The sequence below is a fragment of the Danio aesculapii genome, chromosome 14, assembly GCF_903798145.1.
Source record: "Danio aesculapii chromosome 14, fDanAes4.1, whole genome shotgun sequence".
In the NCBI taxonomy this organism is placed as follows: Eukaryota; Metazoa; Chordata; class Actinopteri; order Cypriniformes; family Danionidae; genus Danio; species Danio aesculapii.
The window spans coordinates 26902983-26921321 of NC_079448.1; the positions used below are offsets into that span (position 1 = coordinate 26902983).

The 18339-nt window shown below is 35.3% G+C and overlaps 2 protein-coding genes across 2 annotated transcripts in view; both read left to right on the plus strand.

The window, feature by feature from the left end:
• The window catches only part of arhgef37 (Rho guanine nucleotide exchange factor (GEF) 37), a 284253-nt gene that overhangs the window by 100545 nt on the left and 165369 nt on the right, over window positions 1–18339 (plus strand). The window lies entirely within an intron of this gene.
• The window catches only part of ppargc1b (peroxisome proliferator-activated receptor gamma, coactivator 1 beta), a 67283-nt gene continuing 54567 nt past the window's right edge, over window positions 5624–18339 (plus strand). The window contains exon 1 of the mRNA XM_056471984.1: window positions 5624–5910. Coding sequence (XP_056327959.1) covers window positions 5830–5910 — 81 coding nt within the window. The 5' untranslated portion in view covers window positions 5624–5829. The remainder of the gene's footprint in view (window positions 5911–18339) is intronic.

Below are 18339 nucleotides of genomic sequence, written 5' to 3' on the forward strand. Positions count from 1 at the left end.
GTGCTCGTGACTTCAGACTGGGGTGACGATTCATCTTCTTGCAGGACAATGACCCAAAGAACATCGCCAAAATATCAATCGAGTTACTTCACAACAAATCTGTGGCCCGGCCTGAGCCCAGACCTAAATCCTATTGAACATCTCGAGTTCTGAAATGGTTGTACACTGTTGCTTCCCATCCCACCAGATAGAGCTTGAGAGGTACTGCAAAGAGGAATGGGCAAAAATTCCCAAAGAAAGGAGTGCCAAGCTTGTGGCATAATATTCAAAAACACTTGAGGCTGTAATTGCTGCCAAAAGTGCATCAACAAATTACTGAGCAAAGGCTGTCAATACTTATGCACATGTGATTTTTCAGGTTTTTTATTTTTAATAAATTTGCAACAATTTCAAAAAATCTTTTTTCACATTGTCATTATGGGGTATTGCATGTAGAATTTTGAGAAAATAAATGAATTTAATCCATTTTGGAATCAGGCTGTAACAAAAAAAAATGTTGAAAAAGTGAAGCGCTACGAATACTTTCCTGATGCACTGTATGTCTTGCACATGGACAAGTGTAAAGCATGCAGATGGAAAGAAGCCAGTTGCTAGGGACTTTCCATAGCCTAGTTCACAAACACAATACAACAGAATAGCAAAATAATAAGTTGTTAGGGTTGTGAAGGCATTGATGGGTGTGTCTTTGAAGACTCTAGTAGGTTTAGTGATGGAATGCCACACATGCAGCAGTGTACACACGTGTGGTGATGACTAAGGCTCAGACACTCTCAAACCATTGCACATTGCCCCGCAGGTCAATCGCCCACAGACCCCAGAAAGAAAAGGCCTCTATCCTTTGTCCAAAGCAACCCCTTGTTTTCATATGGGGAATTCCAGTTAGTAGATAAAACTGAAGTATTTGGATCGTCAAAACTTATTTTGGCCTTTTATCTCGTTCCTGTAAAGCATCTTGTTGAAACTCAACATTTTAATTCTGCTAAGTAAAAAAAAAACTGGTATTGAGTGGTTTTGTGTGTGTGTGTGTGTCCTAGATCAATGTACGCAACAACAGAGAAGCTCTCAATCAATATTTCAGACTTATATCACTCAGGTATGGTTAATCAAATGACAGATAACATGTGTTTGGTAATACTTCAGATTAAAGCACTACACCAATAAATGGATAATGATTTATGTTCCATTTCTAAAATGCAAATATTTTTAGCAGTTAGGAGAAAATGCTACCCCACCCCACCATGTATATTTCTCTATATATCGATCTTATATACATACAACCAACACACAGGTATTTTAATCTTTAATTTAGGATATTTTCCTATTCTTTAAATTTTAAAAATTTATATACATCAGCTAACTCAAATCATAACCTTTGCTCAATGGGTGTTTGTATATTAGATTAGATATAAGATATATGTATAAAATTCATATACATGTAGTGAACAAACAGGTATTTTAATCTTTAATTTAGGATATTTTCCTATTATTTTTATTTTTAAAATGTATATGTAAACATCAGTCTACTCCAATCATAACCTTTGCTCAATGAGTGTTTGTGTAAGATTAGACAATTTTCCTTTCAACTTTCACCTATGCAATCATCCCTGTCTTTTCATCTAACCGACAAGGCAAGCGTAAGCACTATGCATAGTCAGGCGCCCAGAGAGTCATGTGACGAGCTTGCACGTGTTTGCTTGGGGAAGCGAGGCTCTAATGCAGCCTGCTTTACTCCACTCACTCCTTCTCCTACTATGCACAGAGACAGGAGGCACCCCAGCCAATCACAGCATGATCTGCTTGCATGCTTTGCATATCTGTAGTGTCCCGGGCATTTCGTCCAATCACGACATGCTTTTTTTGAACTATGCCTTGTAGTTCAGATTGCTTGGAACTACTGCATACTCAGTTGCACATTGTGACACAGTTGTTCAGAGAGTTAGACTTTAGCCTTCAGGATATAATGAAGTCACATATTTCTGTAGTTAAATGCTTCAGTAGTTATGAAGCCGGATCAGCTTGGTCTTGAAGGTTAAAGTGAACATTCAGCAAAGTGAACAATCGGTAAATATCATCAAATAATAGACAGATTAGACTGACTTTATATGTGTAGTCATTCATTCTGTTTATTTGATGACTAGTCTAGTCTATTAGATGTTCACTGACAGCCCAAATTTAGCCTTGTTTTAGCCAAGACGACTATGTTTAGATGTCTATTAGACATCTTTTAAAAACAAAAAAATGCTTGCTGGGTAACTTCTTAATTTAAATCATTGGTATTGTGTTGTCTAACATGAATATATGTCTGAAAAGATGTATTCAGACATGTATTTCAAGGAAAAAAGACACAACAATATTATTTCAGGTCTACGTTCTAATCAAAGACATAACTTTAAACATGTAATTCCAGAGAAACTGATAATTTGTTCTCTTCATTTATTCATAGTGTGTATAAAATAAATAAAGCACCTAATTGGTTTCATTCAAGTAAATCTAATATATTATTCAGCTAAAGAATAACATTGACAGCCATTCAGAATACAATTAAAAGTGGTGGACAGCAAAGCTCCACATGCACCTATAATAAACCACATTTGTTGTTGGATGCTAGGGTAATCTTTATAGTTATTGTTCTTGATGTGAATTGACTTTAACATCGCTCCATATGCAGTGTGTAAGGATTTGTTTACATGGACACAACTGCTAAGATGCTAAAATAGCTCAGTCTGATCAATATTGAGTGTGTCTGATGTTGTCTCCAGAAATTACATGCTGTCAGGAAACATGCTGACTTTGGTTGCCAGTATTGTTTTTTCCCCCAAGGTTTCTCGAAGGATTTGTTGGGATTAAAACAAATAATTTACCACTGCAATGCAGTTTTCCTATTCTATTTGAGTTAACATAATGAGATTGGCCAAATGAAGGCTACTGTTGAGTAGTTAAAATTGCAAATCAGGCTTTCTAGAATGAATACCACAACAGGGCATTTCACAACTTTGGGACTCTGAAAGTGTCATTCTGAAACTGAACCCAATGTTCCAACATGACAATCTTCATAAATTCTTCGCAACAGCCCACAGTGCATAAGCAAGTGTGCTCTGTGATTTGTCTCCTGTCAGTGCCCTGTCCATTCACATGGAAGCCCCCATTAAATCACCTTCATGCCATAAAGCACGGTGAAAGATGCAGTGTTCAAAGACTCTAGCTCAAGCAACATGCTACTCTATTGATCACCGCAAAACACACACCAAAAAAACAAAAACATCATGCATGCTTTAATGTCGGAAAACAATGTGTGAATTCTATTGATTGCTGTCCTTGGACAACTGCAGCTAAAGGCACAATGCTGTTGACCTCCATACATCAGGGCATAATCAATGAAATGATACGACTGATGAAATGGACTCTTCTCTTGACTGATAACTCCAACACAGACCAAACTCCTCCAGTGTGACAGCTGTCAGAGACACCCACCAGACGCTCTGGGCTGTCAAATCCCTCCCGTGACCTTTCACACGCTTATAGAAGGTGGGCTTGTTGGCTTAAGTAACACTCTTGATGTTCCCCACTATAAAAAAGCCTAAATGTCACTGGATGTTTGTTTGCATTGCATCTGTTGCTTTCTTTCACTTACTACATGCATTTGTTCATTAGTTTGCTCTACGTATTAGCATGATCTGTTTTATCAATTAAGTGTCTAAGAGCATAAGTGTGATTTTATTTGTTTATGAGTGTTGTCAAAGATAGTTGAAATCAAACTTTCGCTTTGACCTCAAACAATCAAACAGCATGTGTTTGGTCGATAGCCGGCTAGTCAGCACTCAGTTCAATAGACTGATGGGGCCTTGGGGTGATTTCTGATTTGATTGAGAAGTTTTTATAGTCCTTCAAGGACTTGTCAATTCAAATGTATTAGTTTACATGCAATTCAGACAGTTTACCTCTTAATGGCAATAAGATTTATGTCTTTGGTGTAAATCAGTTTCTTTAGCAGGCTTGCCGGGTGTCAGTCTGAATGAAATGACTTGATTGGTAATACATTTTGATTCATGATACTGAGTAGGTTACTTGAAACTATTAAAAACCTGAGTGGCTAGTAAAACTGCAGTTGACAAGGACAGCCAATCAATGAGTCTACTGTTGTAGGGTAATCACACTAATTGTTTAGATAGATTTTAATGCATTGAAATATCATCATAAGCCTTCATTTTGATATACAGCCAGGCCTACCTTATATAATTTATATGTGATCCTGGATCACCAAACCAGTCTTACTGTATGTTGTATGGGTATACTTTTGACAATTTTCAAATATACACTGTGTTGAAGATATTTTGTAAACAACCTACTGTAAACATGAAAACTTAATTTAGATAACTTAAAACTATGCACGAAAACATGATTTTCTCAGTATTGTGATTTGTTTACCCTCCATTTCCAGATACTCAAATACTTGTATTTCTGCTAAATATTGTGCTAAATATTTAAATATAAAATACTGTGGTCCATGAGAGTCACATGTTTTAATTTATTTATTGTTAAAAAATTCTCTCCCAATTAGGCTTCAAATGTAAACATGACATTACAATAATTCTGTTTGGTGAAGACATGAACGCTAAGATTGAGCCATTCATAGTCTTTCTAATAATTACAGAATTCTGGCCATTACAGTGTTAAGAAACTAATACTGAACAAGTATTTTGAGGACAAAAACCTGACAAATGTCTTGAAATAAAACATCTGAACAGTATCAGTTGTGGTATTGTAGTATAAGTGAAATATTAGAAAGTAATGCACATGCGAAGCGTAAACACCCACTTAAGTATGCTATATTTTCGAATTATTCAACAGCTCATTGTTAATTGTTTCTTACATAAATGTTGTATTTTCAGTGTAAAAAAAAATATGTATTCATTTAATTTTAATGTAAAAAATTCTGTTTATTTAATTTTCCAACAGAAAATTTGGATTAAAGAAGCACCAAAATCGGCAAACTTTATCGGACCATTTTAGACAGTATGTAAACCGAGAAAATCGTGAATAAAGAATGCTTTCTTCAGACCAAAAAATAATGTTTTTTTCCTCCAAAATTAAATAAATATAACATAAATAAAAAAAGTAATAAAATGAAATAACATTAAAAAAAGAGACAATATGATAATTAAATAAAAATTATAATAATTTGCAAATATTTATAGAAAAAGGCAGAAAATATATGAAAAAGTGATGTTTTACCCAAAAATGGAAAATATGTGAAATTTAGCAAGGACTCTAAACTCCTCAGTAAAAAAAATATTAATTTGTAGCTGACACAAGTTCTGTTTCTGCTAATGGACCAGCCAAACTTGACGCTGGTTGATGCAATTTTTTTTTTACTTTTTTGACTCCATATGCACAGTTAGTCACAATGAAATAATAGTTATACTGCATTATGTGTATACTACATATGCTGCAAAAAGGATGCGACGACTTCCTTCGGTAGTTTATGATTGGTGTAAATATTATCTGCACAAAGCAGGCATGGACTTTAGACATAATTAACTAGCATCATAAATGAGTCATACAGTGTAATGTAGACTGCATAAGCAGTTTCAGTTACAATTAGGAACATGCATCCTATCCTAGTCCGTGCATCCTTCTGCATTTACTTACCTGTGTTTAACAAGCCTGCACCTTCAAATAATTCAACTTTCTGCTGTTTTATTTAACCCAGCAATGATTAGGGCTCTGAGGACCTGAGCACACTGCCCTCGGTCGGTTGAGATTTTCACTGCATGCGGGTAGAGCAGTAAAGCAGCGCTCTCTGGCTCCTCTCATCTCATTCTCTAGAAGATGGCGGACTGCGCTTCACTGTTAGATGAGGAGCTCTCTTCATTTGTCTTCAATTACTTAACTGAAAACTCTGGAAGCCAGGTAAGTGAGGCACCATTTCTGATAGAGCAGAGTCGTGGCTACTTTTCCTCGGCTGTATTTTTGCACGTTATTGTCTGTGGCGCGATATACTTGCCTTAATTCATCGATGCTGTCAGAGCGTCTCAGCCGGCGTCTGGAGTCCCTGACGTCTGCGCTTCACGTGGAGTTCACAGGAAATAATGTATATATGCGAAAAGTGGCTTACGGAAGAATAAAGAACAGATAATCTTTCCTTTATTATGTGCGCTTTCGAGGGCTTGCTGTTAGGCGAATGTTAATGACTTCGCAAGTGTGATAGAATAAGTTCAAATGTGTTCATCAGTTTGCCAAAAATCACACCAATTTCCCGGTCTATGTGTGTAAGAGTGTGTGACACGTGGGTGCTCTGATGAACTTGAGTTTAAGTTGCTTGATGCGATCTTGTAGTTTTAATGTTGCACTTTAAAGCGCACTAGTCTGTACATTATGTACAGGTTCATTTTGAGGATGATGAAATTTATTAGGTTTATTCTCTTTTTCTCGATTCACAGTCTTTTGGTCTAATGCATCTCATGGATTAGTCGGTGCAGATAAATCTAATATTAAATCAGGCGAGCAGTATTCGTATAGTAGCATAATTTATATTCATAATTTGCGTGGTTTGTTTGAGCTAGTCTGTAAACTGGAGAATGAATCTAGTATACATTTAAAAGTGTGATAGCACTGTAGGCCTATGGAAAATGTATACATATCGGTGCAAATTTGCACAATAGCCCAGAGAACTTTTTGCTTAATTGACGAAATGTATTGTTTTCGTAATCGTTTGCGTAACTGTTACAAAACCGCTTGATGCTCTGATTAGAAGTAGTCAAACGATCCCTGCAGCTTGAGCCCGTCTGTGCTGTTGATATAAATAAATAAACGTTGAGCATTTTGCACTTTCGTGCTTGTCATGTCAAACAGGCTGTTCGCACTGCAAGTGTTTATTTATAGATACAATACAAGGAGAAAGGGGAGTTAACGTACACAAAATAAAGCTTAGGATACTTACTTTGGAACACTTACTAACGTTACACATAAGCGAAATCCGCTTTAAAGATGATTACACGAGTATGGGGTGAATAACATGGTTATTAATGTACTTTGAATCCAAATAATGACACTTGCTGTTAAAATATGCCTTCTAACATCGCAAATTAAACCGTGTATGTTTACAAATCGCGCGCTCACTATACTGTGTCAGGTGTCACTGAATGGCGATGACTCGCTTTAAACGGCTCCTTAAAACGCATGAACGCTGTGAGCAAACGCTCGGTGGTGTTTGTCCTTTGTCCTTGTGTCAGCGGGAATATTGTGAGTGCTGTAAATGTGCTCGTTTCGGGTTATTGGGTTGAACGCGCTGTCTGGTCAGTGTAATAGTACTCCATCCTCGTGACTGGAGTTACAGAACACAGTTGCTGCAGTCATGTGCTCGCTGCCGTTAGACGTAGTAGAAAGAGAGCGGGGGGCGGGGCTACACTGACGAGCGTTCACGACAGCCACACACTCCCTCCTCCGGGCGTGCATGTGACTGACTGACTGACTGACTGCTGCCGCTGCGCAAAGTGGAGCAGTTCAGATCACGACTAATAATTCACCATCCATCCACTCTACGAGGAACCAAACAGCGTTAGCTTCGCGCCTTTTTGATTTATACACGGTATTTATATTCATGAAGAATTTGGAGTCATGCTGCAACGCCTTCGAGGAACAAACCAAATGGATATTTTAGACTGTGAATATATTAAATCCGAGGAATTTGCAGTACATCTATTATCATATTTTGCATTATCTGGAGAAATGTTAATATTGGTTGATACATTGTTAATGTTATTGTGACCAATAATTAGAAAACAGAGAGAACGTACATAGAATATTGATTCAATTTTAATTATACTATGGGGTTTTTACAGAATAGGTTATTCCAGAGAGCCAAATAATTGATTTGGAATCATTTATTGTGATTAAGATGATCAATATAGTTAACCAATTGGATTTCCAAGTGTTCACATGGACATGAAGATACTCATAGCTGAAACCCAGCAAACAGAATGGTCCCATAGGGTCCCACATGTTTCCTGCTCCCTTTTGGTTATATTTTGGGGAACCAATTTGTAAACGATCTCTGTAAGATAATCTAAAGATAAATTAAATGTTCAGTGATGTTCTCCTAACTTTTAGGGTATGATATGTGTTCTCAAAGAAACATTTCCTAGCCAACCAACAGAGTATGTTCCTTTAAACTGAATAAAATATTAGTTAGCATACTTAGTTAACATCCAAAACAACCAATGATAATACAGTTTTTTGAGACCATATTTGCATTCCAAATACATTTGTATTTACTGTATGTAAACAAACATCAGACATCATACTTTTGTGACTAATTTTATAAAAGTACACTGTCAGGCATGTAACCAATCATTGCAATCATTAGAATATCGTTGCTTTCTAAACAATGTTAATCTCTGTATGTCTATGACTAGAAACACATTAACAATTACCACCTTAATGTGCTAAAATTGTGCGTATTGTCAATATTAGGTTTTATGGGAGTGGTTTAAACATGTTAGTATTTGTGGAATGCTATGATTTGCTACTCAAAAGGCTAACATAACAATAAAAAGAATAAATGAGCACAAATACATTTTATTTCCCTTCAGTATTTACTTGAAATCAAATCAAATCATCATTGCATATTGTTCATAATCAGACATTTTTATTAGGATCAAAATGGCCTAATGTCATACGATTTATCTGCCTATCATTGCACCTTTAGTCTATTCCAGTCTCAGTTTCTCCCCTCACTGCACGCTTATATTGTGCTGTTGATATTTGCATATTCACTGCACTAAATCTGAACATTTGGAGATTTTGAAATTCATTGTACTGCACCATTTTTCAGGCAAGCTCGCAGTTGTCGTGATGTGCGGCACTGCAGTACTATGTGTTCAGCTTCCGTGATATGGGCTGAGTCACCTAACTTGACAGAGTCAGGCAAATGTATTTACACCATGAAATGACTACCCCCCCCAAGCTCGTGTCAGTCAGCTGTGCCTCCCCTCATTTCCCCTCCTAATTTTATGCTCATTTGAAATCATAAATATGCAGGGTTGACATGGTCTTTACAGCGAGTTCAGACAATTGACTCTGTGTCTGCTTGTTTACTGGAGCATTTTCCCTATCATTTGCCTTATCGCTGTGAAGTTGAACCATAAAATCGAATCAGCGGCACTCAAATGATGTTTTAGATGTTCTGGTAGGAGTTCACTGGTTTGACATCAGATTTGAAGAAATTGCACATTTTTAGTCGATTCATTTGAAATCCACTGAGAGCAAGAGTAAAACGAGATACCGTAAAACATCACAGGAATATAATTTGATTTGGTTTTCACAGAAAGGCTTGAGCTCTGAATGTGGTGCGATAAATTGGCTGCAGCCACTAGATCGTCAGTTTATATTTTGCTCTTTTCACTCCAATTACTTTACAGCGCTGTCTCTTGCCTTGCTCAGGGCGCACTTGTATTTATTAGAAGGGCTGTTTCCTCTCCTGAAGCCCCAGAGGTCCATCATCTGGCTCCTCCATCTCTCTTTGGGGACGTGAGGAAGTCTGGGAATGCTCTGTAACAGATCAATGTCAATTTCAGACTGAAAGGAATAGACTGTGGAAAGAAGGTACCTTGGTATCAATAATGTACCCTTACTGATCCATCATCAGCTAAGAGCTCGGCTGGTATCAAAGGTTAAAAACCCCTTTATTGAGTTGTCTGGTAATATAGGACCAATAGGATGTACGGAGAATCTTGTTTTCTGTAACTATAGTCCTCGAGCTACTATAACATGCACTCTTAAAGATTCAGGTCAAAAATCTATAGATGTATATTCACTTTAAATTATGTCCATATTCATTACATCAGCAGTTATTTACACCTTCTTGTAGTAAAGATGCTTTAAAGAGGTAGTTCTCTCAGAAATAAAAAAATCTAGCATGACTTTCAAAATAGTAGAAATGCATGACATTTTTTTTCTATGCCGTTACAAAGGAACCTGTAGTTTTCATTATTGGCCCAGTTCCTGTTCTTTTAAACACAAGGATTAGGCAACTGTTGGAGTTTAGATGTTTTTGTTGTGTCATAGTGCAATTGCATGTTTTGTGGATCATTAAAATTGTTCTGGAAGAGAATCTTGTGGAACAAGACTATAAGGCAAACTCATTGTGAGTTGCAGTCAAGCATTTGGCAACAATATTTGAAGAGCCTCACATCATTCAAAAACAGCTATGTTTTTTACTATGATAAATCATTATCTTAGTCATAAGACAGTAGAGACCTATATAGCTATAAAGATATAACTACTAGGGCTGCACGATTCTGGATAAAATGAGAATCATGAAAATAAAGGTTAACATGAGTAGGCTATTATTATTGTTATTTATCAAATATATGGAAAAACAACAACAATAATATTAGGCCAATTTGTGTAGGTCTACTGTCAGTTAAAATGCTAAATTTTGAATAGACCTGGAATGGTGTAGACTTAAATAAACTTCAAATTTGTCCTGGTCGTTAATGCCAATAAAGTGATTACATCAGAATACAACTATTTATAATTTTAAAGTTGAATTATTGATTGAGACTTGTGCTTGTCATTTGTTATTGTCAATACTATTAGACCAATTTTTTTCACTGGTAAAATGAGACATTTGTCATTATTAGATCCCCTCTTACATTATATCCAACATTATATAGGCTAGATAGAGTATGCACAACACTTTGTGTTCGCTATGAAAGAAAAAAACATATCAAATGCTTGTCGTAATCATAACTCTAAAATGCCATATAACAGCCATAATGCCATATAAATGCCATATAAATGATGTTAGCTGTTTTGGTTTCACTTTCACTGCAGAGTGCGCTCATGTCATGGCTGTCGTCACTTTGAGAAAAAAAAACATTATTACAAATCATACTTCTCTTGCGGCTCCCAAATGATCGCTCTTTATTACCTGTTATTCACAGCCTATGCAGATTTTGTTCACTAAAGTAGACATCATTCGCGCACACGTCCTCTCGGTAGTAAACAAACAGTGCGTCAGCTCACATGTGATTTCGTAGCCACGAATACATCCTTATATTAAGAGAGAAATGACATTTTGGGGTGAATTATACCTTATAAAAACAGCATGTGACACTTTTAACACCATTTGGAGGTGTTCATGTTCCTGAGCAACGTATATAAAACAATGTAAAGACTTGTGCAACCGCCTATATGCTTCTTCCGAACTTGAAAATATAATTGTCTGAATTGTAAAGATGCTGGATTAAGATCGTGTGGGAGGTCGAATCGAGATCGCGATCTTTTTCCCATGAATCGTGCAACCCTTATAACTACTATGCTATAGCTGTATAACTATTCTAGCATCTATACCAATATTGTTCTGTTTATTGTTATTACGCTCTGTGATTATCCTTTGTACTTATAAAATTATATTTATGGCATCAATATCTTCCCACTCTTCATTATTATAGCTATTGTATGTGAACTGTCATTAAGAGATATGAAAATTATCATAAAGAATGGCCAGTTTATACTGTATTAAGTGATCTTAATTGCTATGTAATTACATTTCAACGAATAATTTGCTACAGTGTACTTACTAAATGTACATAAATGCTTTTACATTGTACTTAAAATATTAGCTGCAATAACATACCTAAATAAACCTACTCATATCACCAAACTTGTCCTTAATCTTACCCCATTCCCAGCTCAACCACACTATAAGTGTTGTGCAATATAGTTTGAACACAATAAGTACATTGGACTTCTTTTTTTTTCTATGTAAGTCTCTAGTAATTAAGAACACTTAATATAAAGTGGAATGATTTAACTTTTTTTAAATAAAAGAATAATGTACACAAATTTGAAAGAACTGTTTAATAATTGTAATTTTGGATTAACTATGGAAGACAGCTCCTCTAAAACAACTTTGTTAATAGCTTTCAGGGCTTTAGAAACCGAATAAAGCTGTAACTGTATTATTATTAGGTATTCTGGAGAATTTTACCCCGCCAGCATTATCATCACCAAGTCTCAGCAGTTGCACACATTTTATTAAAGCACAGATGTCCTAATTTGACCTCGTTTGATAAAATAAATTGACTCAACCTTTGTATTCTGGAGTGCAAGTTTTATCTTTATCTCTAGAGCACTCACATGTCATTGGATAGCGTGATATGCTGTTTGTTTGGTCTTAATTAAAGTGGTATGGATCAATCGAGTATGCATGAATTTAGTAGGGCAACTGTAGGGACCATTTGCATGGATGCAGGTTGGTTTGTGCATTTGCAAGCTAAACAAAGTTGCAGGTGTGGCTTCTAATATCAGATCACCCCCCTGTATACTGTGAGAAAAATAAAAGCGCAGAAAGCTTTTTGTGTTAGATTCAGCCTCACCTCTGGTGAGTGCATTTGAGGATTATATAACGCACACAATGTACTTCAGATCAAATGTACCTGACTATGAGGCTCTGGATGTTCCTTATTATCTGGTCTCGGATTTTAGATCTCGTGGATGAGAGACATGCATGCTAATTGGGGCTGACTGATTTGTCTAACAATTATATCTCAATGTTTTTCAGCCTTTCGATAATATTTGGCATGCTAATTGATGTGTTTTCCCTGAAATCAAACCAAGTTTTTCATCAGTTTCAGCAGTTAATCATTTAATCCACTCAAATGATTCAGGAGATTCACATAAATGAATCAAACCTACAAACTCACTGACTCTCAGACTACAGATAACATATTAAATTCATTGTGATATTTACAGTGTTGCTTAATTCATCATACATGATAAAATCGAGTTCTGACCAAAATCTTTATTATTATTATTCCATATTTAGTATCTTCGGCTACATTTTTGAACTACGTTTGTAAATGTCAGATAATGCAAGGACTGTGATTCCTGTCCTATATTCAGACACATTTTTCTTATGAAACTGAGTGTGAAATTGTTTGTCTTACATCAGATGCGGCAGTGAAATCTAGGTGAAGGTAAGGAGATTTCCGCATGTTTTGAGGGGAGGGAGAGTACCGGCCTTACCATAGCAACATGACATCAGGGGAGGGCAAGCTCAGACTGGCAGGGACTCGTAGTGGGCAAAAGGGAACATAAACCGTCATAGGATGCAAGTCTATGGCGTAACAAAGTTATAGAACTGTAGGATTGTCTTCTATAGCTTCTGGCCTACATTTTATATATTGCATAAATGCTGTCTCGCCATTTTTATTAGGATTTGTTTAAACTAACGTAATATTATAAATTAATTGGTTATTCCTAATTAGTGTCTCTGTTAATAACAATAATCAAGAACTGTTACCAAGCAGCACCTAATGACACCAGTATACAAAAGAATCAGCAGGATTAGACTGACCCAGGAGAAAACTAGTGCTCTATCTTTAGATTAGCTCTACACCCATTTGTGGTTTTAAGGCTTGTTTTTTTACTCTTGAATGTCTTAAGCAAAATTTGTTTGTGTTGTGTCGGGCTTACTTAGATGCTTATCTTGTGCATTTTTGTTTACTTTGCTGGGCTTCAGAAACAGCTTAATAGTATCAAACGTGATTATTATGGTATGTGTTTTTATACACAGACATTTTATGATGCCCTCATTCATTTATTCATTCATTCATTCATTCATTCATTTGTTGTGATTATTGAGATTCAATGGTTTTAAGTGTAATTAAAATAATTTATTTGTTTTTATTAGGGCTGCACAATACATTGTTTCAGCATTGATATGGCAAAGTAATCATTTGCAGTAGTCACATCGCGAGTATATGCAATGTTGAGTCTGGATTATATTTGTCATTTAACATAAATTTAGCATTTTTTTATGCCTGTGACTGTGATTTTAAATGCATTCAGGCCTTAATAATGATTATTTTTATTGAATTGTTTATAAAACAGTATTATTTTTTAATTATTCAATTACTGTATACCTTAAACCAGTGTTTCCCAACCCTGTTCCTGGAGGCACACCAACAGTACATATTTTGGATGTCTCCCTTTTCTGACCCATTAACTTCAGGTGTTGGGGTCTCTTCTGATGTTATGATAAGTTGATTCAGGTGTGTTTGATTAGGGAGAGGTTGAAAATGTGTACTGTTGGTGTGCCTTCAGGAACAGGGTTGGGAAACACTGCCCTAAACTACATTTCGACTCCTCTGGAAACAATAATACGCTGTTTATTTCATTTGTATCTTTTTACTTATTGTATTTTTTCTGTGCTTGTAGATTGTTTATTATATTTAATGCACTCCCCTACACAATCATCCCTATCAATCTAAAATTATAAACTCTTTCCAAACAGTTATTCAGGTCATCTGGTAAAATTGTATTCATTATCGCAATTTATAATCGCAGAATAATTTATTTTTTTGCAATGTTAGATTTTTCCAATATCGTGCAGCCCTAGTTTTCATGTTTGCAGTCAGCTTTAATTAGTTTTATTAATTTGCATTTATGAATTCTGTGAAATGCATTTTACTTTTTAATTTTCATCTTACTAAAATCAAAACATGCTAGAAAAATTGTGAATTTCTGTCAAAAGTTTAATGTCTTCAAAATATTCTTTTAAAATAACATTTAATGAATTTAATTCACAATATATTTACTTTCAATCATTCATAAGCATAAAAGTAATATGTCTATATTTCTGTCACAATTTCTTCAAGATAAAACATTTTTTATATTAATACAGTATGTAATTTTCTGTGTTTTTCATTAAACAATATTCTCTTTAGTCCTTATTGTGATTTGATTAAGAGTAAAAGACAAATTATTATTGTATTTTGGGTTTCCTTCCATGTTTTTCACATAATGGAAATCATAGGATCCTATGTACAGTTCTCTCTCTCTCTCTTTTTTTATATTTCCCTAATGATGTTTAACAGAGCAAGGAAATTTTCACAGTATGTCTGATAATATTTTTTCCTCGGCAGAAAGTCTTATTTGTTTTATTTCGGGGTAGAATAAAAGCAGTTTTTATTTATTTATTTTTTAACTTTTTAAGGTCAAAATTATTAGCCCCTTTAAGCTATATTTTTTTCGATAGTCTTCAGAACAAACCATCTTTATACAATAACATGCCTAATTACCCTAAGCGGCCTAGATAACCTAATTTACCTAGCCTTTAAATGTCACTTTAAGCTGTATAGAAGTGTCTTGAAAAATATGTAGTCAAATATTATTTACTGTCATCAAGGCAAAGATAAAATAAATCAGTTATCAGAAATGAGTAATTAAAACTATTATGTTTAGAATCTCTAAAATCTCTCTGTTAAACAGAAATTGGGGGAAAAAATAAACAGGGGGGCTAATAATTAAGGGGGTTTAATAATTCTGATTGCAACTGTATGTAATCTGGGTTAACAGATGTCTCTGATTAGACCCAAAATTATGCATTGATGTGATGATTGAGTAACTGAATTTAGATTTTGTGCTATGTCATACTGCAGTTGCATGAATTGTATTACAAGATAAACATGTATGGCAGGATTCAAACTTTAAGTTGCATTGTTGCTGTGATGTGTGTGAAAAAAAGATTTTACATAACAGCTTCTGAAGAAAATTCTCATGATTTAAAAAAATAGGAGTAATAGATGGAAGTTAAAGGATAGCTCACCCAAAAATGAACATATTTTACTCACCCTTAAGACATTCCAAACCTTTATAAATTTATATATTTTGTTGAACACAAATGAAAATATTTTGAAGAAAGCTGAAAACCTGTAACCACTGACTTCAATAGTAGGAAAAACAAATACTATGGACTTTTAAGGGGACTATTGCCTTCCATGAGAGCAAAGACAATACAAAGTGTTCCTTCACAGAATGTTCTGGCTTGTTACAGCAACCACCGAAAAAGGCTGCTCATAAGGCTATCCCTCTTGTAATTTATTGAGCACCTGACTCTGAAAACACCATAAGAAAGCCGGAGTCTCTTTGACTTTGGCCTAATTCAACAATGAACCTTTGGCTTGGTATGCTTTGCCAATTTTTGTCTGCCACTTTAGAGTTTGTCAGTCTTGGGCAATTTCAGCTGGCTGTGTTAGTAGTTTGCTGTTGGACTGAATGCACTTTCCACATCCATTCTATTTCATTCACTTTTAATTCAACTATGAATTGAACTTGAACTGACTGTAAATCTTGTTTTGATTCTGCAGTGATTGTTAGTTTCACTGTCGTTCAAAAACCCGAACCCATCCTCCACCACATTCCGGTTTGTTTTGAACGTGTTAAACGTGGGTACAAAGACATTTTGAAACACCAGCATTCCTTTCACTAGTGAGGGCTTGTAAATGATTGGATTGTGGACACTCCCATAAAGGTGCTGGAAATGTCTTAATAAGGAAGTAGTGTTGTGATGTAATCTGGGAAATTTTGTGTTATTTTGCCATTAAAGGGATAGTTAATAGTTAAAAATTTAAATTCTGTCATCATTTACTCACCCTTCACTCAGTCAAAACTTGTTTGATTTTTTTTAAAGAAGATATTTAGAAGAAAGCAGGAGAACTGTATTTGTTTGTCCGACAATGGATGTCATTGGTTACAGGTTTTAAGCTTTTTTAAAAAAGTAAAATAAAATTGTGTTCAATGGGAAAAAAGATCATTAGGGTTTATAACCACTTGAAGGTGAGTAAATAGTGAGTAAATTTGCATTTCTGGGTGAAAGATGCCTTTAAAATATCTAAAAATCCAATGCTGGCTATTGTAAATCTGCTAACAAATTATTACCATGTTCACACATAAAGTACGTATGGCCCGTTTCCACTGAATGGGACAGTTCGGTACGGAACGGGACACCTCAGGCTTGCATTTGCACCGCCAAAAGGATACCAATAGCATGCTGTACACCAGAATGTTTGAATCGATGTCATTCTAGCTCGAGGAAATGTCAAAGTAAAGTTGTAAGGGTCATTCACATACAGTATCATGAGAAGCCCTTCTCATGAAACAGATGCTTTATACACATAAATACTTCTGTTTAAATGTTCATTACTAACCTTTCTATAAACATAATTGGATAATAGCTGCAGATCAATGGCAGTGCGAAATAGCCTACTGTAACTCAAAATAAGCAATTATATTAAATTATATATAATTATATAAAATAAATAAATAAATGCAACATATATTGCATATATTGGGTTACTTTGACAAAACCTCTCATCTGTATTTTTAATCTTAAGCAGCACATGTAACCTCTCGTTAGAAAGTAATTTCGTCATTCCCAGTTCATAATAGTCCAAAAGGTGTTGATAATAGTTAAACATGGCAGTTTGTTCATGTTTTAGGTTGCTGAAAAAATCATTTGCTCCTTTGTTTTTTTCGGGCTTCTCTGTTTTTTCACGCTTCTCTCGCGTTTGTCTCTTTCTGAAAGGATCAGATGTCAGAAGCACTTCAATAATCACGCGCATGTTAGTATCATCAGCTCAAGAAGTTTGTTATTTCAAATATAGACACGCACATGGGCTCTTTGGAGAAAGTGAAACCACTTACTGTAGACGACCATGTAAAGAACTACAGGGCACAGGGTAGATTCTGCTTTTCTTCTTGGCTTTATGGCTGTTCATCAAGATGACGAAAAGGTTTGTTTAAGCTCGGGTCGACCGTGGCTCGTTATTATATGTACATATTTTTATGGTGTAATCTCGGCCATGTATTTAAATATGGCGCTTCCTTTGTTTTGTCCTGGCTTGTGCACAAGCTAGTGACTCCTGGCTTGTGCACAAGCTAGTGACGTATCTCTGTAAACCAACAGTGTTTAGCTTCGCGTTTTGCTTGCCTTTTGGTATCCTTTTGTTGTGCTAGGTACCCTTTTGAAAGGGTACCCAAAAAGTGGAATGGTACGGTTTGCTTTTTGGTACCTTTTGACAGTAAAAACGACCATAAAAGCATACTGAACCGTACCAAATCGTATCACTCAGTGGAAACAGGCCATAAATAATGGGTAATTTTTCATTTTGGGAAGAAATATCCCTTTAAATTATCTAAAAATATACAATTAATGATATCCCTTTAAAGTATCTAAAAATATACAATTAATGTTATGATAAATCTGCTAATAAATGATTGCCATGTTCGCAAATTTATGAAGAACTTAGTTTTTCCATGGTACTGTCAAAAGTATTACACTGCTGGATTGTAGATTAGTGGGAGGCTTACAAGATTAGAAGTTTTCCTTAAATGTTGACTTGATTCATGTTTCTCTGATATGAATTATAAATTAATTTCTCCACATTTGCATGCATAGTTAGTTATATTGTTATTGTCTAAGCAACAGTGCTGTCCATCTATGGCTCAGTCAGCCTTTCACAGTGTGAGCTAAACTGAGAAAAGCTCTGG